Source organism: Cryptomeria japonica, chromosome 3 (assembly GCF_030272615.1).
Source record: "Cryptomeria japonica chromosome 3, Sugi_1.0, whole genome shotgun sequence".
Classification (NCBI taxonomy): domain Eukaryota; kingdom Viridiplantae; phylum Streptophyta; class Pinopsida; order Cupressales; family Cupressaceae; genus Cryptomeria; species Cryptomeria japonica.
Genome location: NC_081407.1, coordinates 280,360,494 through 280,380,855, shown reverse-complemented (window position 1 = coordinate 280,380,855; position 20,362 = coordinate 280,360,494). Strand labels below are relative to the sequence as shown.

General features: G+C 36.8%; 1 protein-coding gene across 2 annotated transcripts in view; it reads right to left on the bottom strand.

The window, feature by feature from the left end:
• The window catches only part of LOC131029603 (glutamyl-tRNA reductase-binding protein, chloroplastic), a 110,058-nt gene that overhangs the window by 49,409 nt on the left and 40,287 nt on the right, over positions 1 to 20,362 (bottom strand). For both annotated transcript variants that reach the window (XM_057960145.2, XM_057960144.2), the window contains exons 3-4: positions 19,912 to 20,016; positions 16,427 to 16,576 (exon numbers count right to left, since the gene is read on the bottom strand). In XM_057960145.2, coding sequence (XP_057816128.2) covers positions 16,427 to 16,576; positions 19,912 to 20,016 — 255 coding nt within the window. The remainder of the gene's footprint in view (positions 1 to 16,426; positions 16,577 to 19,911; positions 20,017 to 20,362) is intronic.

The following is a 20,362-nucleotide window of genomic DNA, read 5'->3' as shown; positions in this document are numbered from 1 at the left end:
AGCAGCTACCCTTAAAATTTCCTAGCACTCCCCCCTCTTATTTCTCTCCACCGTATCACATTACATGCTGGCCCCCACACACTCCAAAATAGAGAATTAAATAAGTTTTTAAAGGACTCTTTGCTGGGACCCACTAACTTCTGGATTGGGAATTTAGAATGTTTTTTTTTTTTCATTGCATTGCATGGGCCCTACCAAAATTTTGAAATGAAAGAAAAGTTTTTTTTTAAGGAATTTTAAATAAAAGGGAGAGCATCCACCTCACTCTATCCCTTCATCCCTTCCACCTTATCCCCTCCGTGGCACTTCTTTACCACATCACCTCATCTTCTTTGCCACAATATCCTCTTTTCTATTACACCTTTTCACTCCCTTTTCACACCCGTGGCATATTTGGGCTCCACTAAAACTTTAGGCTGGAGAATATAAAGAGCATTTCACTATAAATTTAATCCAAATCTCCAGGTTCACAAGAGAAGATTCGCTTCAAAGGTGGTGAAATCATTTTTTTGAAGACATTCACTGAGGATCGCCCAGCTAGTGCATACAGGAGCAACTGTGATATTGATCAAATTCTGATCATTTTGAGGCAGCAATCTTGATCTTTTACTTCAATGATAATCATCAGAGATCACCCCAAAGGCAATCTGATTCACTCACCGATATATGATCAAGGAGATTTTATTTTGAACTCAGGCTTGAAGGACCACGATATTGAGTTTTGATACTTCAACAGTGATTGAAAGGGCAGTGAATTTGTCACTCTTCAGCAAGTTTGACCTCCAAGATGGCAATATAAAGTTCAGATCTGAGACTTGAATCGTTTCAGTGGTTATCCAAGTCCAATCAAGGTGGCTTCATTGGAAATGATGTTGTGCCTTTGAAAGTATGACATACCAGGCCAGCTAGTTGACAAAGCTTTGAAGGTTTTCAATTTCACCGATCATGTTTTGGTTTCCAAAGGTCCCCTAATCTGGCCTATCATGTTTGCAAAGCTGCCTGAGTTAGCTGATCAAATGGGGAGATGCAAAGACATCCGAATCAGCTGATCAAAGTGTCAAGTTGCAGAGGAGGGCATTAAAGTTGCTCATATCATCAAACTACAAAGCAACATCAAATGGCCGCTCAAGTCAGAGAATGCAAAGAGACTTCAAAGACCGCCTAGCATCCCTGAAATGTGAATAAAGTTTAAAAATTTGCCTAATGTAATCAAAAAATTTGACCAAGTGTTTGAAGGGCAAATAAGAAATTAACTTCATGTTCGGGCCAATGAGAGCGCACTTCACAAACTGAAACAGAAAAGCGTATTTCACAAATTGGAGGATATGAGCGCACTTCAGCACTTCACAAATAGGAAGGGATGAGCGAATTTTATGAACATGTTAAATGGAGCGACTTCACGACTTGGAGATTTGGAGCGACTTCATGACTTGGAGAAATGGAGCGACTTCACGAGTCAAGGAAATGGAGCAAATTTCAAGCAAACTTCATGACTTGCATATTTGAAGCGAACTTCATGAGTTGACAAATTGGAGCGATTTTCCTACTTCATGAGTTCAGCATTTGAAGCGAATTTCCTACTTCATGAGTTCAACTTTTGGAGCAAACTTCATGAATGAGAAAATTGGAGCGAATTCCACCTTCAAAGCTTCATGAGCGAAATGGAAGATAAAGAAATGAAAGAAATTTGGGATCACTTAATTCATGTTCAAGCATTCACAAGCGAACTTCATGAGTTGCACTTTTGGAGCGAACTTCATGTTTGAGAGATTTCAAGCGAACTTCATGAGTTGAGCTTTTGGAGTGAACTTCATGTTTGGAAGAGACAAGCAAGTTTAGCAAGCAAAGTGAGAGAAACAAACTTCATGTGCACGCCACTTAGAGTGATCTTCATGCTCAAGTCCACATGAACGAATATCAACTTCATGAATCAAGCTACATAAGCCAATTTTAACTTCATGTTTGAGATAAGAGAACTTCATGTAGGGGGCTTCAAGGGCGAATTCCAACTTTACAAACCAAGGGATATGAATGAACTTCAAGAATTAAGACATGAGCGAACTTCATGATTTGACCTACATGAGCAAACTTCATGATTTGAAGGATATGAGCAAATTACACAAATTGAGCTTCAAGAACGAATTTCAAATGAGTGAACTCTACTCCATGTATTCTTAATAGAAGGCGAAGTTGCAAGATTTGGAAGAGCCATTTTGAGTTGAGGGAAAATGAAGGAGAGCAAGTTCAAAGACAAGGGCAACTTAATGAACATCAAGGGTGGAGTAAACTTCAAGACCTCCTCTCCAAGAGCGAAACAACAACTTCAAGTGTCCCTTCATGAAGATGAATTCTCATTATATACTCTTATTAAACCTACATATCAAATGAGCGAAACAACAACTTCCAAGTGTCCCTTCATGAAGATGAATTCTCTTTATATACTCTTATTAAACCTACATATCAAATGTATTTGATACTTGCTTGTTTGTTTTGCAGGAGATGAAGAAAGAAATAAGGAGATCACACAAGAAGCATTCACTTACACAAAGACATGATCTACAACATCAACGACATGAAGGGAGTCACAAGAGAAGGAATTCCAAAGGAGAGAGACAAAGATGACATCCGAAGTTCATCAATACTTCAAAACTAAGATTTATACCTTGCACTTCCATGATCAAGGCATTCGAGAAGACAGTTTCAGAAGAGTTAATCAAAGTTAGAAGATCATCGTCATCATCGTTGAAGCTGGATAATGTTGAGTATCAAGAAATATTCCTTCATGATGATCTACCAAGCCTACAAAGTGCAAGTTAAAGGTTGAATCTTGGTCATCGTCCCAATCACTATTCCTCCAGTCAAAAAGGTCCACATCAACATGTCTAGATACAATGCACCTAGTTCATGCATGGATGCACAAACTCCGAGGCACCTACCCTTCTTATCTATTGGTCATGCCAAAGTGTTTAACCATTTCATTGGCCAAATTGAGATTGTTGTAACAAACCCTAATTAGGGTTTTCATTGTAAAATCTTGGCCATTGATGGCAGTTCAATCTTGGCCATTGATGGCAGTTCAATCTTGGCCATTCATTGTAAATGAGCTATCTATAAAAGCTCAAGCCTCTCATTTGTAAAGGTTAATAATCAGCAAATAGTAATAGTTAGCTAATAGTTAATAGTAATAGAAGAATAGATAGTTTTGAAGAATAGAATAGAAGTTAGAGTAGATTAGGAGAAGGAAGAATTGTTGTTATGACTTGTAAATGAGATACTCTTTTCATTGAAGTTGTGGTGAAATTTGTTATTTCAACAAGCCTCATGGTTCTACTTCTCATTTTATTTTCATGTTGATTAGATTTAATGGAGGAGTTTGCTAAATGTAATTGTGTGGAATCCATTTAGTCCATACCACTAGCCTCTTACTGATTGTAAGTGTGCCTTGCGTGGTCAACTGGAGTGATATGAGCTTAAATTCAGATTGTTATACATCCATTGTTTATGTGTTAACTTGAATGGTGAACAATGTTTGATGGTAGTGATTTGAACATCTTTGAAACGTCCTTAGAAGATTGCACTGAGCTTGTGTCAAATTGTTCAGTTTGATGGTGAGACCTCGCTCGGTAGGATTCTATCTAGTCGTTCACTCATCTTCTTACATTCCAGGCTTTAGGAGTAGCATAGACTTCTCAAACCCCATCTCTTTTGCTCTTTTTTTATCTTCCAACTGAGTAGATAGGACCTAAGTTCCAGCAAATCAAGCATTCGAGCATTAAAATGTAAGTCCCCTTGTGATACCAGCAATCACATCAACCAACAGAGCTTATCCGCACGTAGTGACCCTAAATTCATGAACCTTGGAGTCTTCTCAAGTGATCCTTAAGCTAATCTTCATCATTTGAGAGATTTTGTTCAAGAGAGGATAAGATACTTTTGGGTATTTTATTTTGTGTTCGCATGTGCATAAAAACACAACAAGATGTTTGTCAATGACCGTCTAAAGTGATGTCTAATGCTTAAAATTTGTCTTCAAGTTGCAGAATTCGTTGGAATGTAGATAGACAGGACAAAATTCGCTACACTTAGACCTTAGCCTTGCTGGTAATTCGTAAGGATAGTTCCAGATCGCTGTTCCAATACTGAAGAATAGTGCTTTGTGAAGGAAATTTGTTGTTCTTGAAAGAAATTGTTGTGCTCAAGGAGTGGAATCGCTAGTCTTGCCTTGATTGCAGATCAAATTCGCACCTTGCCTAGAGGAAGATCGCTTGCAAAGGATGGGGATTTGCATCTCAATGAAGAAGATCACTACTGTTAGGAGCGTGATTTGTATAAGATGGTTGATCAAATGCAATGATCAACCATCATATATAAGCGTTGATCTTAGAGGGGGGTGTGTCCCTTGGCCTTTCAAATTCCAACAAAGCCGACTTGTCCTTGTGCCTTTTCATGTTTTTTTTATTTAATGACTTGCAATTTTCAAATTCCCGGGTGAAAGGGCCCATGCGACTCTTTGTTTTTCATTTGAATTTGAATTGGAATTGAAACAATCATGATTGAATTAAAATGGCTAATTCCAAAGTCGGCCTCCTTCCCTAATTTGGCGCCAAACTTATCCTCCTCTCATGTCGTGGATTTCAAAAGGTGAAGCACGTGTCATGGATTTTTGAGTGTGAGGAAGGTGATCGGGGATTTTGGATGATGAGGAATGTGCCAGAGTTTTTGGCTGACAAGGCATGTTCCTGAGGAATGTTCGGGGTTTTGAGCATGCAAGGAAGGTGATCGGGGATTTTGAGGTGTAAGGAAGGTGTCAGACTTTTGAAGGTAGGAGGAGCCAAGAATGTGCCATGGATAAGGATGGTTAAGGAATGTGCTTAAGGAATGTCGCGGATCTAAGGGAGCAAGGAACATGCCAAGCTTTTGGGAGCATGAGGAATGTTGCCAAGATATATCCGGCTTTTGAGGTAGCGACACTTAGACTTCTCCAAATCATGCCTACTCCAACCACCCTCTACCTTTCATCAACTTCTTCTCTTGCCTGATCAAATATCAATATTGCTCCTTTCATTGCTAAGTCATGGATCATAGAGACAAAATCACCACCTTCTTGCCTAGTTGTGGATTTAGAGTAGTGAGGAATGTGCCACGGATTTGGACGCATGAGGAATGTGTCGTGGATTTAGAGCAATGAGGAATATGTCTCTTGCTGAGACATTGTCCTCATGCAATCATTTTCAGTCAAGGATTAAGCATGTCTAATACTTCATCCTTTGATAATTGCTCCCTTCTACTTGCTTATTTTTGACTTCCAAGTTTTGGCCTAAGGGCAACCACTAGCTTGGCATCTTGACCTAATTTGAAGGCTACCTTATGAGACATCATTCGATGATTAACTTTGATCTCCATTCATTACTCAAACTTTTGAAAAATGCTATGACTTTATTCTAGCCTAAAGAGAGACTTGACTAATACCAAATTGCCTAAGGCCTAGAATTACTGGCAAAAGAGGGGTTCCCTATTTGCAATGGGGTGATATGTGAAATGGTCACAACGGGATGCAAGCTAGCCCTTGCTCTTGTTAGAACATATTTAGCTATTAGTTGTTTTTTTACAATTAGTTATGCTTTTTTGCTTAAGTTCGCTTAGGAGTGCTCGCTTCTAGTTGCTTTAGTTGTGCATCTAGTTTAACTATTGTTAAGCTTTATTTAGTTCCTTATGTTTGCACTTTAATTCTCCTAAATTTTGCTTAGGGCATCTTTGTGCTTTCTTTATAAGCACCTCTGTGATATCCCTACCCAAATATTCAAATTACATACCTTATAATATAAAATGCATTACAGTAGAGAATGTATACATGAATTTAATATATATATATATATATAGATATAGATATAGATATATAGATATATATATTCTACTTAGAATTAAACTTGCCATAATAAATATATTATGTTGTTGGCATATTTCGTATATGCTATCTGACGCTACTTCATACACATGTTTATGTTTATATGAAATATATTTGTATTATATAATATGTTTATCAATCCGTAAACACTAATATCGCTTTATTGGCTAATATCCACATATAACCAAATATCGATTAAGAACCATTTATAATCGTTTCCGTGAAACGTCTTATAGTAAGCGCTTACTTATAATCCATCGATTTGCTGATGCGATGTAAAGTATGAAACAGTATACAGTCAGCATGACTATTCGCAAAAGTCACGACCACAGAGGCATCCATCCAATGTTGTATAAACAAGGTCATCATGATAAACGAGAGGGGATTACAGAACAGGGAGCAAGGACATAATTGCTGAAGAATTTACAGTTTGCATCCATCCTATCCCTCCAGTTCTGCTCAGGCCTTAACCAGGTATGTATGTTTTGAGGCAAGAGAACATGTCTATGGTATGAGTTCATAATTGACTGAAATGTCCATTTATCTTAATCAATCAACAACGTTCTTAAGTTGGTAATTAAGCAATCTATCAAATCATATAATCAATTCACAAATATATATAAGTGACAATTAAACTACAATTACATATTTAATATTAATGTAATCCAGGAGGGGGTGCATGGATAGATAGGGAAAGGCCTGTGTAAAACCATCGAGCGTTCTATCCCAAGATGGGTAGAGATCAGCGACCCTAGAAAATCCTTGAGGGTGTTATCCCAAAATAGGTATGGGCTTGGATCCAAAAACCTTGAGGAAAGACGTTGCGCTAAGGTATCAAAGCAACCTATTCAGGATCATGAAGCTTTCCAAATTGCATTAGTAATAAGGTCAACATAACTACACTGATAATATGTACTCAATTCAACACTTAATAAATTAAGCGATTTTGTTAATTTCAGTTTTTATTTTAAATTTGCACTTAGAATATAAAGTGAAAAATTATCTTAAAATAGATTAATTTACTTGGGGACATTACAATTGGTATCGGGGCTTGCATCCTGCCATCTTGTGGAAAAACAGTTAATGCGAAACAATCCAAGAGCCCAAAGGGCATCGGTAAGAGGAAGGAGGAGGTTGGAAGACGAATCCAACTCCGAATCATTCAATGGCAGAACTAAACCCGGAGGAAATGAGATCATTCATGGAAATTACAACTAAGACTCTAATGGAACAAAATGAAAGAGCCCAAATCTTTATGGAAACTTTGAAAAACACGAATGCATCAATAAATGATCTTAGATCACACCCTAGCGGGAGGGACTTGAACACAAATCAATCTGAAAATAATAGTAGGTCCTCCACACCCAAAAAGAATAACCCATCCTTCCCACCTGGTAAAAACACATCCAGAGAAGAGGCGGGGAATAATCAGCCTCCTAGCAGCATTGAGGAATTAGCAGAGGCCTACACTAAATTAAGCCCAGAAATAAGGGGAGTTATATCTTTTAGGGACTATTGTGAAGCAAAGAAGCCAGGAGGCCCTAGGAGAGAAAGGAAACAACCTAATAGGGACTTGAAACACAAGGTAAACAAAGTCACTATACCAAATTTTGACGGGTCAGGCAAAATTACCGCACATGGATGATTGCAAAAACAAAATACATTATTGAACCTCAACCCCATGACGGAAGAAGATGCAATTCAATTTGCCATTCTGCACTTGGACGATGCAGCACACAACTGGTGGTATCATGGTGTTCGTACACAAGGATATGAAAATATAAACTCCTATGAAGATTTCTCACAAAAACTAATACAACGATTTGACCGGAAACACCCTCAAAAGGATTTCAAAGAACTGACTCAACAAAAGCAAACCGGATCAGTGGATGAGTACATCACTAGATTCCAAAGGCTGTCTACTGGGGTTACAAGACTAGATGAGGAAACGTTGGCCTATCTTTTCATAGAAGGGTTAAAGGACTCAATAAAAGGGTTAGTGGCTGCATTCAAACCCACTACTCTAGATGATACCATAGTAACAACTTTACACATAGAAACATCATCACCAAGCAACAAAAGCTCATATGTTCAGACTAAACCCTTCCCAAAGAAGGAACAATTCCATAAAAACAGTCCCACCGTGGAGGAATTGAAGAAGAAAAAATTATGTTTCAGATGCAAACAGCCATGGGGGAAAGGACACCAATGCCCAAAAGAGGATTGAATCCATGTCGAAGATGTAATGAAGAGTGGGAACCTGGCCATAAATGTAAAGTCCAAATCCATCAATATGAAGCAACTTCCGAAGAAGAAGATGGGGAAAGACCCCAAAAGAAAGCAAGTATGAGGATGATGGGGAAGAAAAAGTAACCATAGCCACTATTACTTCCAGAAAGCCCAAACGTCGTCCTTTCTGCATGAAAGGAACCCTTAAGGTACAAAAGGTCATTACCTTGGTTGATAGCGGAGCTTCCCACAACTTCATAAGTGAATCCTTAGCAGCAAAAAGGAAACTAGCAACTAAAGAATTTAAAGGTTTTTCTGCAGCAACACCAACAGGGGCTTTGGTAAAATGCACAAGAAAAGTTCCCCAATTAGAAGTGCTAGTAGGGACATACCCTATTAAAGAAGACTTTTATGTGGTTCCATTAGATTCCGACATAATATTGGGCACTTCATGGATCTACTCACTAGGATGCTTCCTATTTGATCTACCCAATCTCACAATCCGTTTCCTACACAAAGGGAAGGAAGTAATACTAAAGGTGTTACCCAATGGATCTCCAAAGGTAGTCTCTTGTAAGAAAATGGAGAGAATCTTCAAGAAGGACCAAGGAGAATGGGCAGCACGATGTTTAATCCTTGATCAATCTACTCAAGAAAAAACCATACATATAGAGGTAGAACCCATCCTAAGAAAGCACAAAAAGGTTTTTGGTGACATTCCTCCAGGACTACCACCAAAAAGAGGATTTGAACATATTATAGAATTGGAAAAAGGAGCACGACTAGTAATCACCACACCATACAGACACCCACAGAAATTCAAAGAGGAGATAGAAAAAACTATAAACGAATTGCTAGAAATGGGCCACGTTCAACCTAGTTCCAGCCCATTTGCATCATCAGTGGTTCTAGTCAAGAAGAAAGATGGAACAATGAGGACGTGTATCGATTATAGGGCTTTGAACAAGAAAACAATTAAGAATCGATACCCTATTCCTAGAGTGGATGAACTCATAGATGAACTTCACGGAGCCAAATATTTTTCAAAAATCGACCTAAGGTCAAGGTATCACCAAATTAGGATAAGAACATAAGACATTCCCAAAACAGCATTTAGGTGCCACTATGGGCACTTTGAGTTCCTCGTCCTACCCTTTGGCTTAACCAATGCACCAGCAACATTTCAATCTTGCATGAACCATACTTTTAGGAAGCAACTCAGAAAATTTCTGCTAATATTCTTTGATGATATCCTCATATATAGCAAAACTTGGGAGGATCACCTTAAGCATATTGATGAAGTATTGGGAATTCTTGAACAGGAGTCACTATATACTAAAGCTTCAAAATGTGAATTTGGGTTAAAAGAGATCTTGTATTTAGGCCACAAAATCAGCAAGCAAGGGGTAAGCATTGATGAGGAAAAGATTAAGGCTATTAAGGAATGGCCTAAACCAAGAACATTGACCCAGCTTAGAGGCTTTATTGGACTATGCAGTTACTACAGGAGATTTGTAAAGGGATTCTCAAAAATAGCAGCACCTCTTACAGACTTGACCAAAAAGGGGGTATTTGGATGGAATGAACAAGCCCAAAAAGCTTTTGAATATCTCAAAGGGGCCATGAGTTCATGCCCTATATTAGTCGTTCTTGATTTCTCTCTACCCTTTGAATTACAGTGCAATGCATCAGGAGAGGGCATCGGTGCAGTACTCATGCAAAATAAACATCCTATTGCTTTCGAAAGCAGGAAACTCCATCCTTCTGAAAGAACCTATTCTATCTATGATAAGGAGATGTTGGCAATCATGCATGCCTTGGCAAAATTTAGGCAATACTTGGTTTGTGGAAAATTCTTGGTTAAAAGTGATCACAACAGTCTGCAGTTCTTCCTTAAACAAAAAGATTTGAATGACCGGCAACAGAAATGGGTAAGCAAATTACAAGCTTACAACTTTTACATACAATATGTAAAAGGGAAGAATAATGTTGTAGCAAATGCACTCTCTAGAAGGTCGTACTTATGTACCCTGACATACGTCACACCAAATTGGAAATAATCCATCATTGCAGAATATGCCAAAGATTCTCATGCCAATGATATCATGGAGGGAAACATACAATCAGAAGATTATAAGGTGGTAGAAGGAGTTATCTTATACAAGAACAGAATATACCTTACTCCTGGATCAAAAATGAAGTCAACCATCATTAAAGAATTTCATGACAATCCCCTTTCAGGTCATCAAGGATACTACAAAACATACAAACGAGTAAGGGAAAGGTATTCATGGAAGGGACTTAAGAAGGACATACTCAAGCATGTTCAAGAGTGTATGACCTGCCAAAGGAATAAAGAAAAGCAGGTACATCCTGTTGGATTGCTACAACCATTACCAATACCAGATCAAAAAATGGGAGAGTATCTCCATGGATTTTATAGTTGGCCTTCCGAAAGTACAAGGGAAAGATTGTATATATGTGGTAGTGGATCGTTTGACCAAATACACCCACTTTATGGCTATATCTACAGAATACAGAGCACCTCAAGTTGCAGAAGTGTTCTTCAGATAAGTGTTTTGACTACATGGATTGCCAAGGAACATTGTTAGTGACGGAGATAGCAGATTTCTGAGTATGTTTTGGCAAGAACTATTCCGTTTGACAGGCACAAAACTGACACCTAGCACAAGTTACCACCCTCAAACTGACAGACAGGCGGAAATTGTAAATAAATGGGTAGAAGGTTATTTGAGGAACTATGTTACAGGACAACAGAATGCATGGGTGAAATGGCTACACCTCGGTGAGTACTGTTACAACACCACACATCATCTATCCATTGGAATGAGTCCATTCAAGGCACTATACAGTTATGAGGCCTCTTCTTTCGGAGGTTTGATCCTTCCAGAAAGCAAGGTACCAGGAGCCAAGGATTTTGTGCAACAAAATATGGACATGATGAGAGTACTCAAAGATAACCTCCACCATGCACAAAACCAGCAAAAAATGTATGTTGACCGAAACAGGACTGATTGGGTTTTTGAAGTTGGAGATTGGGCATTCTTAAGATTACAACCCTATAAACTAAAACCACGTTTCTACGGACCTTACAAAATCCTAAGGAAACTGGGAGAAGTAGCCTATGAATTGGAATTGCCCAAGAGTAGTAGGATCCATAATGTCTTCCATGTATCCAGACTTAAGAAGGTCCTTGGCCAACAAATTACGCCATGTGAGGAATTGCCCCCTCTAGATGACAAAGGGAAACTCATCTTAGAACCAGAAAGAGTGCTCAGCATGAGGGAAAAGAAGCTGAGGAAAAGAGACAATTTTAGAATATTTGATCAAGTGGAAGGGTCTACCAGAAGAGGACGCATCATGGGAAGGTGCGGAAATCTTCGAACACCCAAACCTTAAGTTGCTTGAGGACAAGCAAATTTAGGAGGGGAGGACTGTGATATCCCTACCCAAATATTCAAATTACATACCTTATTGTATAAAATGTATTACAGTAGAAAGTGTATACATGAATTTAATATATATATATTTATTCTACTTAGAATTAAACTTGCCATAATAAATATATTATGATGTTGGTATATTTCGTATATGTTATCTGACACTACTTCATACACATGTATATGTTTATATGAAATATATTTGTATTATATAATATGTTTATCAATCCGTAAACACTAATATCGCTTTATTGGCTAATATCCACATATAACCGATTATTGATTAAGAACCATTCATAATCGTTTCCATGAAACGACTTATGGTAAGCGCTTAGTTATAATCCATCGATTTGCTGATGCAATGTAAAGTATGAAACCGTATACAATCAGCATGACTATTTGCAAAAGTCACAACCACGGAGGCATCCATCCAATGTTGTATAAACAGGGTCATCATGATAAACAAGAAGGGATTATAGAACAGGGAGTAGGGAGATAATTGCTGAAGAATTTACAATTTGCATCCATCCTATACCTCCAGTTCTTCTCAGGCCTTAACCAAGTATGTATGTTCTGAGACAAGAGAACATGTCTATGGTATGAGTTCATAATTGATTGAAATGTCCATTTATCTTAATCAATCAACAACATTCTTAAGTTGGTAATTAAGCAATCTATCAAATCATATAATCAATTCACAAATATATAAGTGACAATTAAACTAGAATTACATATTTAATATTAATGTAATCCAGGAGGGGGTGAATGGATGGATAGGGAAAGGCCTGTGTAAAACCATCGAGCGTTCTATCCCGAGATGGGTAGAGATCAGCAACCCTAGAAAATCCTTGAGGGTGTTATCCCAAAATAGGGATGGGCTTCGATCCAAAAACCCTGAGGGAAGACGTTGCGCTGAGGTATCAAAGCAACCTATTCAGGATCATGATCCTTTCCAAATTGCATTAGTAATAAGGTCAACATAACTACTACACTAATAATATGTACTCAATTCAACACTTATAAATTAAGCGATTTTGTTAATTTCAGTTTTTATTTTAAATTTGCATTTAGAATAAATTAATTTACTTGGGGACATTACAACCTCATTGTACAATTATAATTCACCCTGTAATCTTTGCTTTTGAGGAATATGTCATATTTTTCTTGCTACTCTCGTTTGTGGAAGGTGTTCTAGTTTGTTGTTTGATCTTGCAAGCTTGTGTTGCAAAATTCAAAATGATATTAGAGCTCAATCTTTAAATTCAACATGGTATCAGAGCTATTGAGTTTCAACATGGTATCAAAGCTATTAAGTTTCAACATGGTATCAAAGCTCAATCTTTAATTCAACATGGTATTAAAGTGCGGATTCAGCAAACCTCTTCTCAAGCTTTGAGAGTTTCTTTTCTCAAAAGCATTGCAGGGTCTCCAGGTCTTCCTTTTTGTGAGGATTTGGAAGTCGGCATTTTTTTATCACATTTTGAAGCAAAACAAGCATCAAATTTTTTTGGAAATTTTCCATTTTTGGAAACTTTCTATTGTTGGAAACATTCTATTTCCAAAAACTTTCTATTTTTGGAAACTTTCAATTTTAGAAGCTTTTTATTTTTAGAAAGTTTCTATTTTCCAAAAGTTTCTAAGTCCTCTTCCATTTGGATCAAAGAATTTATGGTTTTCAGCAAGTTTCTATTTCGAAAATTTTCCATTTTTGAAGCCTTCTACAAGCCCTTTTGACATATAGCTGATTTTTTAGCTATATCTTCGCGATACGGTGTCCATTTTTTGCCTATCATATATCGTTGGAAAGCTGGTTCACAAGACCAACTGAATCTGCAGGTGGTTTGATCTAATTTTGCTCTTGGTGACTACAACAGGCTGTTGAAGTCAGCCTTGTTTTTAGCACTTCTCAGGCCATAATTTGGTCAAATGGACTCCGTTTTTCGACTTCCGCATATCATCGGAAATCTCTCAACGTCCACTATCCAAATCTACTGCTATTTTTTGTAGATTCTTCTCTAATTACATTTTATTTAGATTTTCGCGTTTTCACTATCTAGTCAATAACTTGGATGTTTTTGCACTTGAGATGGATCTGTTTGTTGGAGGTTGCTCTATTTGATGTGCTTTATATGTGTTGAGATTCTTGGGGTCTGATAATTTTATTTGAGGAGGTATCATGGGTTTTTCTATCCATCCTTCTGTTATCATCCTGGCAAAGGACAATTATGAGTCTTGGCGAAAGGGCATCTTGACACATCTTCTGTGGCTTGATTTTTTGCCCTATCTATATGGGTTCATCCCTCAACCAGATTCAGGGAGGAAAGTATGCTTGGAGGATCATTAATGACCATGTTGTAGGAGTGATTTGTTCTAGTGTTGATCTTGACACTATGTGTGCTTTATTGGACATTAAATGTCCTCATGCACATTGGACTCGCCTTGGGGAGATCTATGGAGACCCTCATATCTCTCCATTTCTAAAGGGTTTTGCAGCAAATTGTGTCATTCCCCTTGCATATGCAAATTGCATACCCTATGATTATGGTATTTTTGAGATGCTTGAGTATATCACAAGTCTTTCATGTTCTCAGATGTCACTCCTCATATTGAAACAACGTCTCAGTCTTCATCATGTTTTGTTATTCCCGATCAAATTGGTATCGGCTCATGCATAGCCCCTATTGATAAATAGGTTGATTGTTCCCTTCCAATTTTATCAAAGTGGGATTAGTACTTGCCAGATATTGTAGGGTTATTTGATACATCACACACTCTAGACATTGGCGATATGATTGAGGACATTCCTCGTGGATGGCAGTTTGAGCATTCCTGTCATCCCATCTTCAGTGCCTTCAAAGGTCGTTCATTAGGTATCTTCACAATTGTTTGGATTTGCTTCAATTGATTTGGCATCTTTTGATTTAGACAGTTGGACAATTGAGCAGTCTTCCATGGCACACATCATGAGATTTTTCCTTCCATATCCTTTCATGGAGTTGCTTCAGCCTTGACCAATGGATTTGTAAGGGGAGACATGTGGTTTGCCACTCTTGGATCATCTTTAGCATTTGTTCTCGAGTCTTCATCTTTGGCATTGGAGCTTCTCTCTTATGGGGAGGGATACATCATCTCTTCTTTCCTCTCCTATGGGGGGGAATCTTGATTATACTTTTGTGAAGGAAGTTGTCCTTGGGGGGTCTATCTAAGGCCTTCCTTCCTTTTTTAGCATTTCATGTTTTTTCATGCACTGCATCTCTTGCTTTTGGAAAGGGTTTTTTCCCACGTGGTTTTTCTCATTTTCTCCACTTAGAGAGACTTCATTGCTTTGTACATGGATACCTAATCAGGCCTATTATTGTTGAGACCCATTTTTGCATTCATGCATTTAGAGTTTTTTACTCACCCTAAGTTTCACTTAAAGAGGTTTGTTAAAGAATATTTAGCTATTAGTTGCTCTTTTACCACTAGTTATGCTTTTTTGCTTAAGTTCACTTAGAAGTGCTTGCTCCTAGTTACTTTAGTTGTGCATTTAGTTTAGCTTTTATGCATCTAGTTTAACTAGAGTTGAGTTGTATTTAGCTCCTCATGCTTGCACTTTAGTTCTCCTAAATTTAGCTTAGGGAATCTTTGTGTTTTCTTTATAAGCACCTCATTGTACAATTGTAATTCATCCTGTAATCTTTGCTTTTGACAAATATGTAATATTTTTCTTGCTACTCTCATTTGTGAAAGGTGTTCTAGTTTGCTATTTGATCTTGCGGGCTTGTGTTGCAATATTCAACATGGTATTAGAGCTATTAAATTTCAACGTGGTATCAAAGCTATTAAGTTTCAACATGGTATCAGAGCTCAATCTTTAATTCAACAGTTCTTTTATTGGTGGATTCTATTGTCTCAACCCTTCTATCAAACTATGAACAACTGAATCCTCTTTGACTTCAATCATATGACTTAATTCTTTACCCAATTGATTCAAATGCTAAATTTCTACCTCCTTTTATAGATTTATGTAAACAGCAAGGTTCTCCTGGGCCTTGAAGGTTTTCCCTCATGCACCAGAAGGTAAAATAGTGCATGTTCAGTTCACATTCCAAATTTCATGCCTATACAGTCAATGGTCACTATCACAATTACAGTTTTATCCTGACCATTGTGTAGTCACAGTCCTAGCCTAGATGTTTTTCTTAACATGTTTCTTGATCAACCTTTTCCATTTTCCAACTATTTGATTTTATTGTTCACAAAAAAAATGCATTTTATTACAATTGTCATGATCCAAACAGATCATAAAGTAGTACGGTATCAAAGAGCTGAAGAATTTCTTGAGATGATCTGATCTCTCGCCCTATTTTCTTGCTTTCATCTTCATCAACTCTATGCTTCAGTTAGGGATCCACCCTCGTAGGGCAATTTGTACAAATGCTTAGATTTCATGTTTGGTGTTTGGCTGCTTTAGAATTAGCCTCCCTGTTTTGTTTACTTTTCTTTAGAGCTTGAGGTAATTTACTTTTGTTAACCCATAATTATTTTTCATATTAGCATCTCTTTAATATAACTGAGGTGCCTTTTGAGTTCATTGACACACTCTCAGCAATCTGTAGACAATAATTTATTTCTTTTTCTAGGCTATTCAAGCAAAAGCAGTAGTCACAGACTAGTAAACATGCTGACAAATAATTGTACGGTCCTTGCTTCCTTTCAACATTCTATTTGCATTCTTCTGAGAAACTAAAGATTCAAAAATCACAAAAATAAAGAGGTATTTTTGGAAAATATCTACTTGACATGCATAATGCAAAATGTTAAATCTCAAAAGAAAACAGAAGTTGACCTCAGCATCCAAATCAGTGTAAATATTGCATATGCGATGAATGTCTTCCAGGTGCTTATCATTCATATCCTTCACTATATTTGCAACACGGTCACGAAGTGGATCGGCACTTGCTCTTGAATAGTCCAAAGCATTCACCCAAAGACCCTCCTGCAGATGAAATCAATGATACAACATCAAAATTCAGAATATTCTTCAATACATTCTTCACTGCCAATATCATAATGACATGGCATGCTAATGAATACATTAATCACTGATGTAACATTAAAAGGGGGGAAATGAAATAGAAGAGAGAGCTGAACAGAAATAGCTCTTAAATTTATGCGACAGTGATATACTTGGGATGCAGTTATTACAACTAAAAGCATGACATTAAAGCCATGTGTTTAGATATAGAAACCTCACTTTAAGAAAGTAACACCTCATCCAAGCCCAATAAAAGTTTTTAAGGAAAATCCATTCTAAATTCCTCATCACAAGATCCATCTCCACCTAAATCCAAGTTCTGATTCTAATTGCAATTAGCTCCTCAATTCCCAGAAATTTACTTACATTAGAACAACCAATTGACACCTATTCTTACTATTCAAATGCTAGTGCTTTTTCATGGAAAGCTTTACAGATGGCCATATGTGTTTCTTCCCTCACATACATTGTTTCCAAACCATGCTTGAGTACAGTTATCTTAAGTTTAATGTGTCTTTCCATATCTTGTATGACCTACCAATATAATATATACTTTAAGATTATGAGATATTATGGTACCATTTCTTGAAGAATATGATCCTCTCGTTCACAAGAGAGTTGATCAAAATGAGACCTTAAGGACCTCATACTTGTTTATTGAATATTGTGCTTCACTCTTTCAGAAAATCTGAACATAAATCTGCTGCTGATCTCTTTGCCAATGGAATAATTGTTTGTGGAAGAATTTGATTACCATGAAAGTGAGCATATTCAATATTGTATCTAGAAAAGAGATTCTAGAGAAAGATTCAAGTCTACAGCTGTAATTTTCACAAGAGATCTCAGATTAGAAGGCTACTTTCACAATGAGATCATTCATCCATTTTTCTGGTGAAGGACGCAGAGAAGAACATATTTCTGCTGGTGGTAAGATAAAAAAAGTTGAAAATCATAATAATTGTCGGATGTTATCGCAGAGCAAACTGGGCAAGCTTAAGAAAGTGAAGAGAAGCTGGGTAAAGTTTAAGGTACAAAAGAATCCAAGGCATAGATTTTGAGGCAAATCTAGCCCAGAAATATCAAAGCAAATGGATCCTGCAAAAAGAGAATTTAGAGTTCCACAATTTGTAAGGTGGGAAAAATGAATAGAACAGGAAAATATAACATATATTAAGATAGAATGCTAGAAGATTGATTCTGATCTGACATACAGACTGATGTGTAAGATGCCAACATTCTTGTGTGTAATTGATAACAATGTAAAGCATAAAGTGCATTCCACCAGAAATAGCAAAAAAGAAGAGAACCACCTATCTTGACTGTCTAGACAATATGGAGCTTTTAGTAACTAAGTAATAATAAGGGTGAATTGTATTGTCTTTGGTTTGTGACTATTTGTATAGAATCATATGCTTAATTAAATAAAGTGTTTGTTATGTGCAACTGTGCATACTCTCTACTTGTTCACTCATTTATTAACTGTGATTATTTTCTTGATGTGTGATTGTCTATAGTTGCAATGCATCTTGCAAATTCATATGTTATGAAAGAAGAAAATAGATACAGGGTTTTGAATTACAGTTTATAACAAGGTATATGATAGCCTTTAAATTGGTTGATTAGGGTTGAATACATGAGGAATGTGTGTATATATAGTAGGAGTACTGAAATGTAAAACAATACTATCTGTTCACTCGCTTAAGCTGTTGTTATTACTTGATGCGTTATTGTCTGTAGTTGCTATGCATCTTGTAAAATCAATATGTTATGAAGGAAGAAAATAGAGACGGGGTTTCAAATTACACAGTTTATAACAGAGTATACGATACCCTTTAAGTTGATTGATTAGGGTTAAATACATGAGGAATGCATGCATATAATTGGAGTATGGAAATGTAAAACAATGCCACCAAATAAACAAAATACCAATCAAGCTCTATTAAAGTGGCAATAGAGGAAGAAACAAAGGTAAAACTTATCAATAATTTGTAAATTTATTGGCATCCAGGGTAGTAAAGAAAATGGGAATTTACAGTTAGTTCAAACAACACAATGATGGACATGTTCAAGTATAAGGTGAAGGTTCTATGCCAAATCAAGACTTTGGATTCTTTAATACAAAAAAAAAAGTGGGAGAGGTACCCAATTTAGACTTTTAAAGCATAATCTGAATGAAATTATACCTCAATTTGAACTGGAGGAAATGATACAGGACAACAAAAAAATAGATACAACCAAGACTTGTGCAAAAAAGCATTGTGCAGGTGAAATGGAAGCAAATAAGCAAGACTTATCTCAGATAATACGACCATGGAAAGATCAAAATGGATAAAATATTGCAGTAATATCACCTCATATTAACAAAATAAGTTACTTTTCTAATGCAGTGGAACCAAGAAGCTACATATAACAGGAACGGCTCATGGCTGTCAGGAAATGGGCTCTGTCATATTTCAGAGTGAGAAAGAGGCTACTGACTAGTAGCAGCAGCTACCAAAACTTTTTCTAAAAAATTTCTAGAAGCAAATAGTTCTTTTAGATATAGCAGCTGGATGCATTTATGTAGCAAACTCAATTAAGAACACGAATAATGTTCCTAAAAGATCTATGACTTTCACTAAGGAATACACTAGGCAATACAAGCACAGGGACAATAGATGAAATCACAACTGTTTTTGTCTTCAAAGCCCAAACTATTGGACAAGAATTTGCAGTTGAATTTAAAGTGTGATTAGTTCTACAATAAATCTTTCTCATGTAAACAGGTGAAAAGTTAGCCTGCATCTCTAAAATTGGTGTATCTTCATAGTCTTATATTGTCACAGAAATGCCCTCCTTTGTTGCCTTCTACACAACAATAAAATAAATATTCTTGTGGGATTAGTTGCCTTTAAGAGGTATATTCTCTCCTTACTTGTCTTAGTCCAACAAATGGCACGTTGGCATAGTGACCATGAGTGAGGTGAAAGACAATGTGATTAAGAAGAAAAACAACCACCTGGCCTGGAGATAACTCAGTGGGAAGTCGGACAATCTTCCATCCATCTACCTTGTCATAATTCATCAACCTAGAATATGCATGCTCCTTGTTGCAGATAAGTGAAAATCAAGCAAAATACTTTCACTTTCTATACTTTTGTATTTAACATTGCTCTTTAAAAATATACATCAAATCACTGATTTTCATTATTACACACTATCACACAATACAACATTTGACCAAAAGATTAAAAAAAGTTAAAATTCTTGTGACACATAGTGATAAAATGCAAAGCAACAATGAACATTTTTCATACCTCACACAAGTCCTGTGATTGGAGGATCCTTTCCACAGCTAGAACATATAGATGATCCTCATTTACTTCCTTGCCAAATCTCCTTGCCCACATCAATTGTAGTCTCTATTCAAAGGCAACCGCAGAATAAGCAAACATAAAAAGAACCACCTACTCAACTAATGAGATCACCAGAAACAACTTTAAAAAATAAAAAAAGAAATTGAATAATATTTTTTGTCTAATAAGATACCAAAAAAAAATTTAAGAAATGAGATATTTATTTTTGTCCATTAATAGAAATCATAGGTAAAGGACCTGTACATATTTTATAGATTTAACAAAGCCAAGAGCGCTAAAGGAAGGTACAAGCAAGGGAGTACATAAACATGTGTGCTCTCACAACAAAGATGGGAATGCTAAGAGGAGAACAGCTAATGGAAAGCTAGCTTGTAAACCATTAATTAAGACT